The sequence below is a fragment of the Hippocampus bargibanti genome, linkage group LG04 (assembly GCF_051943395.1).
Source record: "Hippocampus bargibanti isolate YZ-2025 linkage group LG04, ASM5194339v1, whole genome shotgun sequence".
NCBI classification, from domain to species: domain Eukaryota; kingdom Metazoa; phylum Chordata; class Actinopteri; order Syngnathiformes; family Syngnathidae; genus Hippocampus; species Hippocampus bargibanti.
The window spans coordinates 16,555,001-16,572,136 of NC_142737.1; the positions used below are offsets into that span (position 1 = coordinate 16,555,001).

The following is a 17,136-nucleotide window of genomic DNA, read 5'->3' on the forward strand; positions in this document are numbered from 1 at the left end:
GACCACCAAAGCGACATAAAGTTCACATTACATAGGGAAAATACATGTGTCAAAATCAGGGTTGTGTGGAAATTAGTCCACCAAAAAAAAATTGAATCTTGTCTTTTAGATGTGCATTTGTGCAGTGAGTGCACATTTCTGTGGAAATGAAATTTTAATTTCTCCGTGTTTCCAAATTGGAATTAAATCGTTGTCCATTATGGTAAAATATCAAATGAATATTTTTACCAGAAGATGAACCTCTGTCCAATTCATTAACAAATCCTTCCCGAGCAGTGACAGGCTATGGATTTCATCGCTAGGCCTTCAGTAGTGCTACGTCTGAATCAATCCAGACGGGAAAAAAGTGTGGTGACAATTTGGAATTATTTAAGAAAAATTATTGGTCGAAATATACAGTAATTAACATCTGTCCTTGATTCAGATATTTTTAGGCCAGCAGAGAAGGCTTTGCTGGCCTTGACGGTCCGCCACTGTTCCCAAGGTTTTTACCCACATTCTTTGAATTGAAAAATAAATATATCAATAAAGGAATGGTATTTTTTTTTCATCTATTTTAATGAACAGAGCTGACGTGGCCTGGTGGGGAAGAGTTGTTTGTTAATACATTCACCTCATACTCTGGGGCATGTTCTGCCCGTCCTTGTCTTTGTTTTCTGGGTTTCTTCCACAAACCTACATGTAGGTTAATTGGAGACTATTGTCCTTCGGTGCGAATATGAGTGTCAATGGTTGTTTTTTCCTCCATCTGCTCTGCAATTGTCTGCTGACCCATCTAGTGTGTAGCCCGCCAATTGGCCTAAATCTGCTGGACTGGACACGGAGGAATAAGTGGTGTAGAAAATGATAAATGGATGACTGATTGATTGTCCAAGCAATTTCATTATGAAGACCTTTTCGTGTGCCAAGATTAGATCAAAAGTGCTGCTCACTTTTGTGTGTTGTATTTTTTTGAAGGCAAGATGGTGGTCAATCGTAAAAAGTGCATATTCATAAAAAGACTTAATTGCTGCAGTCGTGCGTGGGTGATGTGAAATGTATTTTGTATTTTATATTTTTCTGCACGACAATCCGGAAATCAAATATGTGTGTTACATACTGGACAGGAAATAAGAAGAAGTCTGCGGTGGAAGGGGGGGGGGTGTCTGTCAAGGAAATAAAAAAACTGTTGCGTCAACATGAGGTCTAGTATATTTTCTGAGCAAAACACTGCTGCCCAAGGACAAAGCAAGAGGACTCTATTAAAAATTGGATTTGGGCAGAGATGGAAAGATCCTTATGGCAAAGGAAAGGAAGGTGAAAATGTGTGAGAGAGAGAGAGAGAGAGAGAGAGAGAGAGAGAGAGAGAGAGAGAGAGAGAGAGAGAGAGAGAGAGAGAGAGAGAGAGAGAGAGAGAGAGAAAAAGATGCATAATAGTCATCATCCTAGGGTCTAATTCAATTTCCTACTTTCCTTATGAGAGCAGACATGACATATTGCCATTTCAGAGAAACCTCATTTAGTCTGCAAGCAGAATCTGTTCACTCCAAAATCCAGAGATTTATGTTATGCAGAGAACGTATCAGATGCTCTTTGCCTGCACACCTACGCCAATTCCAACCTAATCCAGGATGCAATATTATTCTTCATGGGCGGTTTCACGATGGAAGTAGTGCCAAAGTTGCCTTTTTTCCCTGATTTTGCCTTTTTCCTCATTTTCCAAGATTGAAAGACGTACACACAATGCTGAGGTCATTTTGGGGAGGAACGGGGGGGCTTTTTGTAAGCCGCAGGGTTCATGCAAATGTAGTTGTGCTTGGATATCACCACACGACTCCAAAATCTCATATTCAGCCTTCAGCTCTCGTTCAGTTATGGCAGCTTTCACACTTGGACTGCATCTGCAGCATATGTATGTACGTAAATAAGACAGCCCCAAACGGCCTCATCCACCAGTGTGATACGAGTTGCAGTTGCAAGAGATAAAACACATTTGCGCTTTGAAGATTATTCCCACTTCAATCAAATCATAATGAGCTTCTATTCAAGTCGCACGACTCCAAGGAAACCTTTGTACTGTCACATTAACTGGCCATATGAGCAGTGACTCACCTTTAGCACATTACTGCATTTGGTAGAAAGGCTAAGTGATGCTTAGAGCTGAAGTCTCATTATCAGAAGGACGTGTTATAGGGACCCAGCTCTTCTGTATGCACATCCCCGGCAGCCTTAAAGCAAGCTCCAAAGAATCCTTATTAAACAAAGGCAAGCATGCAGCAAGCGCACACTGTAGCATCCCAGCATCAAAAGCGCTCATCTGCATATGAATTGTTAGCAAGACATGCTCATTAGCATTCCACTCAAGTGAAAAGCTCAAGTAAATAGATGTGTTTACTCAGACATTCCAGACAAATCCTGCATGAAGTCAATTTCAAGACAATCATGTTAAATGTTTTCACCGGCACACAATATGAGCTGATTTTCTTTTTCTTTTTTTTTTTGGTGGGGGGGGGGGGGGGGGGGTCACACCGCCTTTCACGATGCAAATACAAACATCTGTTTGCCTGGCCTTAGGTTGGTGCCATGCAATAGGCAGCAGACTGGGGGGAAATGCATCAATTCGGCCTGAAGTCTGAATCGCAAGATCAATGACAGATAAAGACAGAAAGTTGATGAGGAACATCGGACATGCGTTTAACAACAACAGATTCATCTTACATATTGTCTGCACAGTGAACATATGCTTCAAGCAAGTCAGCAACCGCGGGCGGGGAAACACGATTCGGCATTTATCACACAAGTGACATTACACAGCGTGAGCTGGAAAAGGAAAAAAAGATAAGACGCCTTTGACTGAATAATGGAGTCTCAACTGTGATTGCTAATATGTTAATGTGTCACCAATCTGTGTTGCTCCCATTGAAAAAATACTCAGTTTTACTTTTGTTATTTCTTAGTGATTCACTATTTCATGACACCTAATAAGAGAAGCTCAATACTGCAGCCCCATAAGGATGTTTTTATGGTCAACTAAAAGTTTACAACGCTTTTTATTTATATTTTTCTATTTTCCCGTTGAAGGCTAAGCTCTTCTTTCATAAGAGTCTAATCATGTCTCTTTCCCAGTTACCATCCCCGTAATTTTGGAAAGTAAACACCGTTATAGCGGGAGTCATTTCATCACCCCATAGGAACGTCTACGGTTGAACGTTTTGCAGCTTAAACCGCCAGCCACGACACATGATGTCACTTAAAACCTACGCATATCTCATGAAAACTCAGCAACACTGATGGCAATGTTGAAACCAGTCTCAAGCGGAGTGGTTCAAAGAAGAACGTGACAATGCACAATCTTCCACAAGTTACATGAAGCAAACAGACGTTCAAAGAAGTAGAAGTCACCCGGTGTACTCCGGCATGTCAACAGGGCAGGGTTCTCAGATTTTTTTTTCCTTTTAAAGTGATTTTACCGATTTAAAAATGAAAACTGAAAGAAATGCTTTATTCATATTTTCATTTTGATTATTTCTTTAACCTCCTATGGACCTCTACTGAGCTGCATGAGCAAATATATTGCTGTGTCAAACAACAATGGCTGAAGGAGAAGAAGAAATGGAATGGTGAGGATAGTATTATTTTATTCCAATGATATTGACCGTTTTATATTTGAGTTAGGGGTGTGTGTGTGCTACGTCCGTGTTGAGTGAACGCTGGCACGTCTGGCTGCCGCTGCTCACCCAAAGGAAAAAAAAGTTCTTATGCTGTGACTGTAAAGTGTCCTTGAGAGTTTTTAAAGGCACTTATACATGAAATATATGATTATGGATAACAGTGTTCTTAATCGGCAGAAAAATTACCCAGCATCTTAGAACTTATACTGTACATTAAATCATATTTTAGTTATATGATGAAAATCATACATATCATCTCACAAAACAAAAGGTCACCCAAACAGGGACCTACTGTAAAAATGACCTTTTCTTTTCTTAGTACATTATTTCAAAAACCCACAATTAATTCAAATAATGTATTCTATCACATCAACGTAATGTCACTGCAGGTGAAGTAATGGTGTGGCAAATAACACATATCTGCTAAGTAAATACCACGATCCTGCCCAACTGGAGGCAGCCATGTTTGCCGGCCATCTTTCTGCTACAGAAAGTCGGAGGAGACAAATTTAGGGAATCTCGTCCCAAATGTACTAATAATAATAATAATACATTTCATTTATAAGCGCCTTTCAAAACTCTCAAGGACACTTTACAGTCACAGAATATTTTTCTGCGGGTGAGCAGCGGCAGCCACACGCGCCAGCGTTCACTCAACCCGGAATATTCCTGGATTTACATTGTTACTTGAGGCAATATGAGAAATCGTTTGGGATGATATATGCTTTTACTTTTTTGCTTAAACAATGATGATAGCCTTGTTACATAGTGTGGTCTATCGAAGGTTCTTCTCAGTGTACGAGTGGTTCAAAATGCACGCACGTCGTGTTAAAGTGATTGCATTCTATTAGATTAACACGATATGGCACTATTCTACATAGCATACCCGACTCAAACAAGCCATGTACAGTAATCCCTCATTTTACGCAGTCAATGGGGTCCAAGACCACCCGTGATAGACGAAAATCAGCGAAGTGGAGTTATATAATAATAACACAGAGGGGTGGCGAGGGAGCTGAGAAGATGCACAGTCAATCCACATGACTGTAAACCATGAGATATCGTGCTGTCATTGGGTGACGTTAGCGCTGGGAACCAAACAAGCTACAGCCATGTAGAAAATCGCTGAGTCATTTGCCATTTTTTTCATTCTGAACTTTTTTCCCTGAAAATAAAATACGCCATGCACCAAAACCGCGATAAGTGAACCGCAAAGTAGTGAGGGATCCCTGTATTCCGAATATTTTAATGGTAAATTGTAAACGCAAAATGCCCTGGACAAAGTGAAATTAGCATAGATGTTTTTCTGTCATTTTTAAACTTTGAATAACTGCGAAATTGACACACGTGGGGCCGAAACTCATTCACCTAATATACAATACCCACAGAATATAGTATCAGCTCGGTGGGAGTTTTAGAACGGGAAAAATATGGTACTGCTTTGCGCTTAACTCATTCACTACCATTCACAAATTTATTCAGGAATTGAAAATATAATGTAGAGCGCCATTCCCGAATTTGTTCGGGTTTTGTTTTTTCTTGTTTGGGTGCCGATAAAGTACTGGTCTGGCAATGTGTTTCCTTTCCGCAGGGGGGCCGCATTTCCCTTTTTTCCATGTTAGCACTTTGTTCCTGCTTCAGCTGTTAGCTGTATGAACCAATATTTATGTATTGCATTGTATTTTGGACAGCCACCCTCACTGCCAGCTCATATAACTCCAGATCCATTGAATTTAGGAATTAACTTTTTTTCAGATGAAAGAAGAAAGTCTAAGGTTTCTTACGCTGCATTGAATGTTTATGTAGTCTTAACAATAATTATTTAGTGGGTTCTTTAATTCAAACGACAATGACAAAAGCCCTGGCACTGGAGTAGAAACATTTTTGCACGTCTGGCAGTGAATGAGTTAAAAAAAAGCCACAATGTAACACGGGCGCAAGCAATGAACTGTAATCGTCAGGGCTTCACCCTGCATCTGGAAAAGCTGTGGGGATTTTTGCGTCACGATCATCCCTGCTCACTCTGAGACATTACAAGAGGCTTTTTGATCCCTATTCGACAAAGTGCAGCAGTGGGGTCGTCACGAGGGAGTCGTCACGTGAGAGTCAACATGAGTCAAACTCAAAGCACTTCGTATTTTTCGCAACACCAAAGCTCCTACTTGACACTTGAAATAATCTTCGCGCGCGCACGCACGCACGCACGCACGAACGCCTGCGGTAATTAAATGTGATTACAATTTCTTTATAGGTGATAAATCACACAGAGCACCCAAAGGAAAAACAGACAATTGTCTGTGTGAACATGTTTAAGATGAACATGTTCACACTATAACACGAGAGTCAGTGACCCATACAATCATATTGCCCGTCAATTGCCCATTCAAACTCACAATCACTTTCACTCCGCCATGCATAACCGTTTATTTACTGCCTTCTGGCCTTCACTGTCTGTGACTATTGATCTGACAGTGCTCCATGCTCTGATTTAGAGTCCATGATACGTATTGCCATGAGCCAAACAGGAAGGGACTATTGATTAACTAACACACAGATCTGCTGTGAGCGCCGCACTCCTCTATGACAATTCACCTAATTCATTTTCAAACCTCATGAGCATCGCATTCACATTTGTCCTGACTCCGCTCTCCTCAGTGCCCCAGCTGGATCATCCACTCTGACAATACAGCCAATGTAGTGAAATCATCCACCCACACCTCTACAATGCATACCAATTGATTCTCAATAGCCTGTGCCAGCGCTGATTTCCTCAAACCCAAATGGAGTTATACTATTGAGGGTGAGTGGGCATGCGTGCTTGCCCTGTGCAGTTTATCAGACGTGTCTCAAAAGATACACACGACACAAAAGATACACAAACACACGCACACGCACGCACGCACGCATACACACTTGCAGAGAAGTAGCTCAATCAGGCAGGAAATAAAATAGGGTAATTCAAATCTGATGCTATACTGCCACCAAGTGACGGGCAAGGAAAAAATGCCATGAGAGCAACCAGAACTTTTTATTGACCAAGATAACAGCACAATGGTGATATGCAGTACAATATAAAATACAAGATTTAATACACGAGTTGCCATAAAAGTGAATTTGCATGTCGAAGTCATTGCAGAAATTGTGTATATGTAGTAAAAGTCATCTTTTGTTGCATATGATCATGAAAAATGCAAGAAGGCAATACAGTAATCGAAAAAAATGAATCATAAACACCACAGCATTTGTGCTAAGGCACAGTGTTTCCATTAAGTTACTCATGTGCCATTCATAAAATTGACTCCGAATTTCAATCAAGGGAATAAATATAGCGAAACAATATATTATGTATATTATAATATTTAGAATATTGTGAAACAACCCCAAACAAAGCACATCAAGACAATCGAAATCCAGAATTGGTAGGGCCCAGTTGCCTAACATGACTAGAGGTCTTCCTTGTCTTCTATATCCAGCCCTATTCCATGTCATGACTTTAGATTTTGGTCGATAAATACTTACTACTAAATTTCTGCGTCACGTCCACTTCTCGGTCCAAATTCCGCTCCTCGTTTGACATTATGTGCTGACCAGTCATGAACTCAAACACAAACCATTGAGCCACAAACGTCACTTTTGGCTACCAAACAGCAGACAGTGAGGGAGTAGAATGATCTCAAACTCTAATCACACTGTGGAAACGAAATTTTGGGGTTTTATGCCAGCAGTAATTACATCGACTAAATGTTAACTCATTCACTACCAGATATGTGCAAAAATGTGTCCACTCTAGTGCCAGGGTTTTTGTCATTGTCATTTGAACTCCAGGACCCACAGAATACTGTATTGAGTTTTAGGACTACAAATACAGTAAAGTCTCGTTATATCGATATTCAAGGGAGTCCGAAAATATCGATATAACCGGGACTATCGATATATCCGATATCGATATAACGAGACTTTACTGTACATTCAATGCAGCATAAGAAACCTTAGACTCTCTTCTTTCATCAGCAAAAAAAGTACATTCATAAATGATATGGGTCTGGAGTTATATGAGCTTGAAATGAGGGTAACTGTCCAAAATACAATGCAAGACTTACATATTGGTTTATATATCACTTTAACAACAGCTGAAGCTGGAACAAAGCGCTAACATGGAAAAGGGGGAAACGATGCCCCCTTGTGGAAGGAAAACACTTTGCTAGAAGCCATGGCCAGCGCTTTATTGGCACCCAAACAAAACAAAACGCGAACAAATTCGGCGATGGCGCTCTACGTCATATTTTCAATTCCTGAATACATTTGTGAATGGCAGTGAATAAGCTAATAATATCTACATGTAAATTTTGGGTTTTGGTGGCAAAATAATGGTGGAAATACTACACAAAAAAACAAATACAAAAGTAACTCAAAAGTCGCTCATAATATTTACATAATTAACATGGTGCAAAAGACAGAGTAAATTTTACTTAAATTGAATTCAATTTGAATGTGGATGCTCATTGAGAGCAACACGAAGGAGGAGCTGCACAGATTTTGATATGAATATGGTCCATATTTTATTAACCTCCTTTCTGATTACAGTGACTTTGCTTTTCCTGGCCCCTACCCCAGTCATTATTTTAGACCTCGTAAGTTTTTGTCACGTTTTTCTGTTCACGATCCCTCAGTGTCCACCCCAGAAGCCTTCACTTCAGACACTTTCATGGGCACCCAGTTGGCCATTTATCTCGGATCTTAACGATGTGGCCAATGAAGGTCACCATATAAAAGGGTTTGGTTCGTACCATAATCTCGCTTCCTCCAAGTCGTGCCATTCAGAACCTAAGTCCAAGCCACTTCAGTTCCTGTCTTTTTCGTCACCACATTCACTGTTCAATATGCAGTACAATATATGAATATATTATGTATGTATTGTATTGGTATGTATTTATTTTGTGAGGAGGAATTCAAACGACATAAGCCGGTGTCTCAAGCTTGGATAAATACAGACGGTTGTGTCAGGAAGGGCACCCGCCGTAAAAGCTTGGCCAAAACAAACAGGCGAATCAAACCTCTGAACATAGAGGACACTGATTCGCTGTGGCGACCCCTGGTAGGGAAAAGCCGAAAGGAACAGAAGAAGAAATGCATACGCATGAGCACAACTGTTTATCTGTATATATTCTTTTGTACATGTTGTTACAGATATACAGTGTAGAAAAATCTAAACACCACAATACAGAAACATATATTTTTTATCATTCATCATTTATTAACTCTATGCAGTAATGTGACCTTGTACACGATACAACTCAATTGAAAAAAAAAAGAGAATTTGAAGTAAAAACAGATATAAAACTGAAGATGTGGCTGTTGAGCATTAACACATTCAAATTTGTGATAAAATTAAACTCAGGAGGACACACCTGTCACCATTTAAAATTGGTTTAATAAACCCCAAATAATGTTCAGATTGCTAGTTTTGGGATGTTTTTTGCGTTGTACCAGATATTTGAAGGTTTGATGCTCATAGTACAGTTCAGTGAAGTTCTTGCAGTGATGATTTTCTGGTTGACAAGTTTAATTACACCACATGTGGAAGACTTCCAAGTATGAGTTTGTGGATGTTTTTTATTTTATTTTTGTTTCTGGCAGAAATTCCTGGAGCTCCTTCACTTTTTGAAATTTTGCAGGCTCCCTGTCCAGTTTTAATCTTGGCTCTGTTTTGGAGCCAAGATTTGGAATGTCCGCTTCTTGGTTACTGTTGCAGTACATTTTCTCCACTCAATAATAAGCATTTACTGCATTTCATGGTATTTAACTCATTCACCGCCATCCCCAAATTTATTCAGGAATTGAAAATATGACGTGGAGTGCCATTCCTGAATTGGTTTGGGTTTTGGTTTTTCTGAGGAGTGGGTGGTTTGTGCCGATAAAGCGCTGGCTCTGACGGCTGGCAATGTTTTTCCCTCCCACGAGGGGCCAGAATTTGCCTATTCTACAGCCGCCCCCAATTGGACCTCATATTACTCCAGACCCAAATAACTTAGGAATTAACTTTTTTTTTGATGAAAGACGGGAGTCTGAGGTTTCTTACGCTGTTTATGTTTATGTAGTCCTAAAACTCAATATTCTGTGGGTCCTGGAATTTTAGTGAAAATGACAAAAAACCCAGGCACTGGAGTGGACACATGTTTGCACATATCTGGCAGTGAATGAGTTAATGACCTCCTGAACTGATACCAATGCTGTGGAAGGTCTCTGGGGACAATGCTTTGCATTTTAAGTTGTTACTGCTAAAATAAAACACGATATAGAAACAACTGAATGTTATTTGGGGCAATATAAATTGTGACGAATGCGTGTTGACTCCCATGTAACATATGCGTTTAAATGTAATTGGTTGATTCTGAAGACAGAGACACCCCAGCTATATATTAGTTAATTAGTTCACATGCTGTGCACACTTTCATAACATTGAATAATTTCATTTGTTCTTAATACAAGTAGATATTTTTTTCCTTTTGTCAATTGAGCTGTACAGAGGGAAAAGCTTTGCATCGATCTTTTTGGGGTTTTCATTAGACAAAAACCCCAGACATTTGAACAGGAGCATGTCGACTTTTTTGCATACATGCTTTACATATGACAGGTTGACTGATTTTTTTCAGAGACGTGAAATAAAAAAAAATGCATTCACTGTACAGAAAGGAATGGACTTTAAAAACTAATCCATTCAATACATTCATAATTGTTTTGAAATAAAGCTATGTCATTTGAATTTTAAGAATATGTTTAAAGCTTTTCAGGTTGTTCATTCATTTTACTTTGAGTCTATGCGTTAAAATAATATATACTACCTGTAAAAGCTTGTGCATGTGTCATTTTAGATTGTATGAATGTTCACACAGCAGTAAACAAGAAAAAGTTATGAAGGCAAATTTATGTGAAACTCTGACTTGCAATTTGGCTTTCAGGCATCTGACATACATATGTGCGACCCATTGCACACATCACAGTACTGTATAAATATAATCAGATTTGAATGATTGAATTATTTCAAATTTGCTCTGATGTGAATTCCCGTTTAGATGTGCCAGGCACAGGATGTGAATGGATTGCCAGCAATGCAAAGTTATGAAAATCATGCAAAAAGATCAGCATTCACAAGCACTCACTTTCTATTCAGGCCAAGTAAGACACTCTGGATTTTAAAACAAGGTCTCTGACAGAGTTTGATATGTCTGGTTAGACATTTCAAGTGTGTCAAATTAAAAACTGTAATGGTTTCTTTCCAACTGCAATACAATAGATTTATTTTCTGCACACTAACTGAGTCTCTCTTAGTTAATTTTTTTCCACTATTAAAAAAAAGACCATACCCCTCCCACATCAAAGTGCTGAGTCAATGTGTTCTCTTGCTGTTTCCGCCGCCGAGTTGGCAAGTTTTTGTTTTTCAGGTAGAGGATCATCAACAGATAGCTCGACTGTGGTAGTCACCGATTTTTTCAGTCTCTATAAAGAAAAAGGGGGAACATTTAAATCCAATACAGTACTTAAAATAAGGCTGCAGTTTAAACACTCACAGTACACAATTCCCAGCCAGCCACGACATTCAAAGCCCCATCCACATTCTATCCAACCGTCTATACCGCTTATTTGCATTATGGCTCAATTGGAACCTATCACCACAGACTTTGTAAATACTGTACTGTAAATAGACATCTAATCTGAGATTTGGCCTTGACTTTGACACATGCACTTTAGGGCAATGTGGGTTTCTGAATTAGGCTAACATGCATTTTTAACGTGGAAGGAGCACCTGAAGAAACCCATGCAAGAACATGGAGATCATGCAAATGCCACACAGGAAGTCCAGTCCAATAGTTGTGTTAAAAATTGTGCCATAGCAGACAGGCAGATAAGTGCGCAGATTGCATTTGATTGGAGATTTTGATCTTTCTAAAAAAATCAACTGCAAGTGCAGATTGCTGAGGCGAAGTAAAGTACTTCTCAATGTGACCTACAGTAAACTTGTGTAATTAGTCTTTGCACAACTGTCAATATGGTACAGTGATACCTTGGCTTACGAACTTTATTGGTTCTCAGACAGAGTAAAGTGAAAAGTGTGTATCCCAAAAATTAATTTCCCATAGGAAACCATTAAAATAATCAATTCCCAGGTCCCCATAAAACATAATTTACTACTTCCTAACTTTCTAAGCCTTAAAACGACACAAAATGTACCTTATTTTATGTATAATAAATGTGCTATGGTCTTATAATTAAAGAAATAAACTGTACTGTATAATATGTTTTGTTTACCTTTGTGATGGTCGTTGATGGCTTCACAGAATGGAGTGGCCGATTTCCTCAGCATTAAACACTTGATGAGGAACGTAACCTTCTTCTTTCACCATCTTGAGGAATGATCCCTTGTAGGTGCTTTCTCTGTGATAATTGTATCTAGTTCCTCATCAATTGTGTTTTGTTTAGCTGGGTTGGTAGCTTTTTGCATCAAGTGTACAGATGGCTTGTGCAACCGGGTTGTTTGTGGAGCCTTATTGATGGGATATTTTAACCTTGCAGTCTACACTCTGCCTTTGAACTATCAAACTATTTCCTCTTTCATCTAGAACTGCTTCATGTAACATAGAGGGTACGGAAAGTGCTTAAGAACGAATGACTCTCTGTGTCTTCGTGTTGTCATATTATTTGTTATTTAGTTTTTTTTTCTTCTGACTTCAAGACGGCACCACGAGATATTTTGTTTTTCTACTTTCATTCCTTTCATCACTTTGCTGCTGTGAAATGTAAAATTCTCCACTACGAGACTAATAAAGGCAAATCCAAATCCAAAGTTGAAACTCTCACTGTCGTCTGCCTGTCTCTTTAATGTTTAAACCAAAAAAAGTTCATATGCCAAGGTAAAATTTTCATAAATTTAACGTTCGTAAACTGAAAAGTTCGTAAGCCAAGGGGTTCGTAAACCGAGGTATCACTGTACTAGTCATCCAAAGTCACTTTTCCAATGCTGCAACGTTGGAAGCAAATGAACTGATTTCATTTGATGCCAGATGTTTTTCTCAAAATGAGAGTGCCAAGGTCAGCCATTTCTGATCATTTTGCATATTTCTCTTCTTTTATGATAACTCTAAACGAAGATACGGGAAACAACACCCGCCACCCTGCCCACCGGCTTTAATTCTTACTAAGACACACGTTAATTACGCTTCGTTGCTGCCGTTTGGTTTTCAGTATGACAGACGCCAATGCATTGTGGGAAATGCAGAAAACCACAACTTCCTCTACTCCATCACATTTTTATGGGACTGAATATTCAGATTTTAAACCTGCGGTTTTATTTATTTATTGATGGTTTTTAAAAATATGGATATGAGCATACTCAATGTTTTGAATGTTTCCATGGAATTTAGGTTTCAAAATTGTTATTGGCTGCATGTAAAAATACTCAATTTATTTTAAATGCAGTGCTAGAAACATAGATATTAATACAACAATGTATTGCCCCCTTTCATGTCATCAAATAAATATTAGAAACAGGTACTGATCACTGCAAATTCACACCACTCTATTAAACATATTGTTAAATTAATACATTTAAAAATATGATTTTTTTTAGAGTGGTTTGAATTTTCAGTGGTAAGTGTACTTTAAATAGACATCTAATCTGAGAACGATTACGTTTGTAAAGGCTCATTTCCTGATCGAGCTTGTGTTGGATCACAGTTGACTGGATGGCTTCGCATCCTAAATCTGGTGGAATTTCTGGGGTGGGCAAATCATTTTCTAAGAAATGGTTGACTGTTGTTGTAAGGAGCAAAGAAAAACAGAAACAATTTGGTGTATAAATACTGTACTGAAGAATGTGGAGGTTGTAATTTCACTGCTGTGAAATGCAAATTTCTCCACTGCCAGACTAATAAAGGCAAATCCAATCCAATCCAAATTACAACCTTCCCATTCTTGTTATCTTGGCACATGGTGTTATGTGTACAGAACATCTCTTCAGACAGTAGACTAAACTAGTATGGAGTTGTTGGTCTCATTGTTTGGGACATCAATGTATGAATAAAGTTGATGCAAGCAAGTCAATAAATAAATTGGGAAATCATAAAATCCTATGATGTCAACTATGCATTAGGGTTAAAAATGAATACAAAACATCAAATAAACATGTAAATGTGTATGGATGGCTGGAAAAAAAAGTTTTGGTATCAGTGAAGGTTTTACAGAGTGAGTTTAGCAGGTGTGCTTGCACTGAAAAGAGAGAACAACAACATCTTTTGCACAGTCATTATCCAACATATCCGTCCTATACTCACCATGAGAAAAGAGCCTTTGTTGTTGTAGATCTCATGAATGGCTCCAATAGGAATCCAAATGAGAGAGACCAATGACACACCCCAGCCCACCACTTCAGCCCACAATGGGTACCTATATGTCCCATACTGAACAGGAGTGTACTGGATTATGCTGGAGACCAGTATAGACTACAAAAGGGAAACATAAAGTTAGGTGTACGGTGTAGGTGACCATGCTTGTTTTGTTTTTATGTACAGTGGCCCACCGCATACATGGGGTTGAGCACTCGTGGTGTCACCTATTTGTAAATATTTTGGCTTTTTTTGGTACAGAGGTCCAGAGTTTGCTATGCCCACCTGTGATTGTGAATGGTTGTTTGTCTGTGTGCCCTGCGATTGGCAGGCCATCTGTTTAGGGTGTCCCCTGCCTACTGCCCAAAGACAGCTGGCATAAACTACAGAAAACCCGCGACCCTTGTGAGTATTTTTGTTTGTCAGTTTGTTTTGGTATTTGTGTCTGTCAGAATTATTTTAGAAGTTATTATTCATTTACTTTGATAATGATGTCTTCAAACGTATTCACTATATTATTGTTGTAATGATTGACTGCCTGTAATACATGAGTGTACAATTGGGGTTATTTGGAAGTGGCCAACTTGGATACGAACTCAAATGGGTGACTTGTCTGCTGAGTGCAAACCACCGATAAGATTTCATTGCTCACATGTGCCGTAGGAGCCTGAAGAGCGTGGATAGGGAATGCAATGACACATGTGCAGACAGACGCTTCTGTGTCTCCGATGTTTGTGTCTTACCAAACGCATACACAGTGTGTTATCAGAAGCGAACGTTGTGTCATCAGATGTCTCTGAACCCAATAAGTAGAGGAGTTGTCGAATTAGTGATTGAGAACTTTTACTGGCCAAAAAAAGTTCTTCTTTTGAGATGAAGAGACCACTGGAGTGCCTCATCCTCTCTTTTTCTTTTACATTTAAGAAATTTATATTTTTGAACCTGACAGGTTAATAAAAGTTTATTTCCATTTTATTTTATATTTGGGGGGGTCGAGGGGGATATGGTGCTTTTTTTTTTCAAAAGCTATTCATTGGTCGACCTCATCCCTATCCCTCCACATGAATGACAATGTATGTGGGCATATACCGTCTTTATTCGAGTACCGGTATAACGCGCACCCTTTAGTATCAATTAAAAATCGGTATGAAATTTGTTTCACTTTTTCTCGGCTCAGACCAAGCATTGTGATTGTCTTTCGAGAATCGAAACCGAAGGGTACGAATAGCCATGACAATGATGCCCCCTCCTGGAAGTGATAAAGCATTAAATATCTATGAGGTTTTTTTCCCAGGCCTCTTTTATAACGCGTGCCCAAACTTTGAGTTCTTTTTTAGGAAGAAAATTATGTGTGTTATACTCGAATAAATACGGTAAGTAAATGTTTATACAAGGATGACAACTAACTCTTTGGATTGATGCGGCCAACTCATTTTCTTAGGTGCACTTAAAAGACAACCGACACCATTTTTTTGTTTCCTAACTGACATCAGAAAAACGTTTTATAGCATCTAAAATACCCAAAACACGCAGGCTGATATTTTTAGTCAAATTCAAAACACCAATAAAAATGACTTAAAGTGTCTCAAAACTACTTCAAAATGACCACGAAAATGGCAAGTTTCAGAAGTTCGTGACGTCACGCCAGGACGTCTTGCCGTGCTCTAGAATCAAGATAGACAGATAAATAGAAAAAAAACAATGTAATTGTGTTTAAGGAGAGCCTCACCAGCACCAGCAAAGGACAGATGAGGAACCAACACACGCGAAAGTAGATGCTCGCAGGCTTTCCTAGCATCTTCTCAATCATATGTGAGATGTGGCGGACCCCTAATGGAATATGACACATTTTTATGAGAGAAAACACAAACCAATGAATCTCAAAATACAGTAAAGCCTCGTTATATCGATATCGGTTATATTGATAATACTGCTTATTACGATACTATTTTCATTTCCCGGCAAATTTCTAGTCTTTTTATGTATAATTAGTTCCGTTTAGTACGAAACATGGTTATTACGATAATCCGGTTACTACGGTGCCCTTTTTCATCTCCCGCCGGCCCTTTTGCTATGTTTATATCGATACAAAAGCAGCTTAAGGTGAATCGATATTTGCTTAGGGGTTTCTATACAGTACCACCATTATCGAAATGTGTATCGGTCGCGCCTTGGTCACGTGATTTGGTCACGTGACCAGCTTTCGTGTCTTGCGCAATGTAGCAGACGCCATTTTCTACCATTTTCAGCCATGGCAATACAAAAGAATTGTGACCTCGGAACGAAATACTGTACAAGGCAATCGTGGCTGTTGAGGAGAGTCCAACAAGGAGCAAATCCTCAATTGCAAAAGAATTTGACGTGCCGCAAAATACTTTATCAACGTGGTTGAAGAGTAAGGATAAAATAAAGACGGCATACGAAGCGTTGGACTTCGGACCTGGATCAAAGAGGATGAGAACGTCACAATACTGTGGTCTTCTTATACAGTATACAGTTGTTTGACACCAATTTCAACCATGGGGAAATGTAAGAATTGTGATATCCGAACAACATACAAGGCAATCGTGGCTGTGGGGGACAATCCAACAAGCAACTCCTTCATCGCGAAATAGTTTGATGTGCCGCAGAATACTTCATCAACGTAAGTAACGTAAACGTTGCAGTTTTCGTTTTCCATACATGTATTTAATTGTGTTGTATTAAGATATTTTTATCACTTGCACTAATCACTGTTTTTCATGTTTGTACATGCTGGCGTTCGTGGTTTCTCTCGTGTGTACAATGTCAACAATGTCGAGTGATACTCAGAGTAACGATTGCAAGAGTGCGTTATAGAAATAATAAAATACAGTAGTCTCGTTATATCGATATTCAAGGAGTCCGAAAAAATATCGATATAACCGTGACTATCGATATATCCGACCCTGTTTGCATGTAATTTTCTCCGTGCGTGCATAGAAATAGTATCGATATAACCGGGACTATCGATATATCCGATATAACGAGACTTTACTGTATGTTTTTATTTAATGCATACATTTATTTTTCACTTCACAACAGTACAAAAGCATGCTAGATACGCAATCCATGAACTCAAGGAGAAA

General features: G+C 39.0%; 1 protein-coding gene across 2 annotated transcripts in view; it reads right to left on the reverse strand.

The window, feature by feature from the left end:
• Window positions 1-17,136, reverse strand: part of LOC148899272 (sodium- and chloride-dependent GABA transporter ine) — a 45,870-nt gene that overhangs the window by 9,703 nt on the left and 19,031 nt on the right. Inside the window, exons 11-13 of one of the 2 annotated variants that reach the window (XR_016114705.1) lie at window positions 15,759-15,859; window positions 13,979-14,146; window positions 7,170-11,147 (exon numbers count right to left, since the gene is read on the reverse strand). Coding sequence is in view for 1 of the 2 variants with exons in the window: in XM_088994382.1 (XP_088850508.1) it covers window positions 11,025-11,147; window positions 13,979-14,146; window positions 15,759-15,859 (392 nt within the window). In the remaining variant the exon portion in view is untranslated. Of the gene's footprint in view, window positions 1-6,704; window positions 11,148-13,978; window positions 14,147-15,758; window positions 15,860-17,136 lie in introns of those variants that run through there. The other variant, XM_088994382.1, reaches the window with a different exon arrangement.